The sequence below is a fragment of the Amaranthus tricolor genome, chromosome 14, assembly GCF_026212465.1.
Source record: "Amaranthus tricolor cultivar Red isolate AtriRed21 chromosome 14, ASM2621246v1, whole genome shotgun sequence".
NCBI lineage: Eukaryota > Viridiplantae > Streptophyta > Magnoliopsida > Caryophyllales > Amaranthaceae > Amaranthus > Amaranthus tricolor.
In genome coordinates, this window is record NC_080060.1 from 21,585,427 (window position 1) to 21,586,390 (window position 964).

General features: G+C 33.4%; 1 protein-coding gene across 1 annotated transcript in view; it reads right to left on the reverse strand.

The window, feature by feature from the left end:
• LOC130799422 (uncharacterized) overlaps window positions 1-761 on the reverse strand; it is a 2,510-nt gene extending 1,749 nt beyond the window's left edge. The window contains exons 1-2 of the mRNA XM_057662516.1: window positions 754-761; window positions 230-299 (exon numbers count right to left, since the gene is read on the reverse strand). Of these exons, the coding sequence (XP_057518499.1) occupies window positions 230-299; window positions 754-761 (78 nt within the window). The remainder of the gene's footprint in view (window positions 1-229; window positions 300-753) is intronic.
• Window positions 762-964: the final 203 nt, after the last annotated feature.

Genomic DNA, 964 nt, shown 5'->3' on the forward strand with positions numbered 1-964 from the left:
CTGAAAGGGCCCATCATAAAGAGGATGGAACAAAAACTACTAAAATAAGAATTAGCTCCTAGTACAGCTTGCAAAACTTGAACACATCTCCAAAGAATTATGGGGGCATGTGAAGCTCATTCTGGTCTGGTCATCTTCAAACTTAAATATTATAGTGAACTAGGCAGGCCCATATATGCTATATAATTTGAGACAAAGATCCATGTATGTGTACAAGTGAAAAAGTTACCTGATATAGACCTTGCTCACAAAGAATTAATGGAAGGAGAGCATCTGCTGCTGCGCTCACCAAGTCAGTGCTATTTTTTTCAAAAAGAAAAAAGCCATAAGTTTATCAAGTTTGTACAAAACTGAACCATTTCAGAAAGAACAAACTACAGGTACAAAGAAACATTTATACAGTTATACTATAAAGCGCTATTATCATACCAAAGAAAAATTAATTAAAGCTATTCAAATCCTCCTAAATCCATTTGTACTACTTAGTAGTAGCTAAATTCTACAAATTTCAATGTGCGCTGGCAAATCCGTAGCTGGAGGGAGAGATTAAGCTACATAAATGAGATCATTAGTTGAGTTTCCTGATCAACCTACCCAAGATTTATATATTTACTTTCTTGAGGAAGTGTACGTTTGCACATTTCATTGAAGGAATCATATTTACTCAACCAAGAGAATGAATTATAAATATATCATATGTTCACAGTAAGCCATGGTGGTAAGAGATATTTTTTACTTCTTTCCTTGTATGACCTTATCATTACAGGCAACAATAAGAAGTTGATTTCAGATTTCAAGAAGAAAATGATGCAAGAAAAATAAGATGACTGATTTTAGACTTCTCAATGATTTTCTCATAACTAAATCACAATTCAGAGGGAATCTTCATTTGTCAAAAGAATTATGGAGAAGGTCTTCTAAAGTTATCACAACACCATTTCAAGGAAATGAAAAGTTGAGCAAG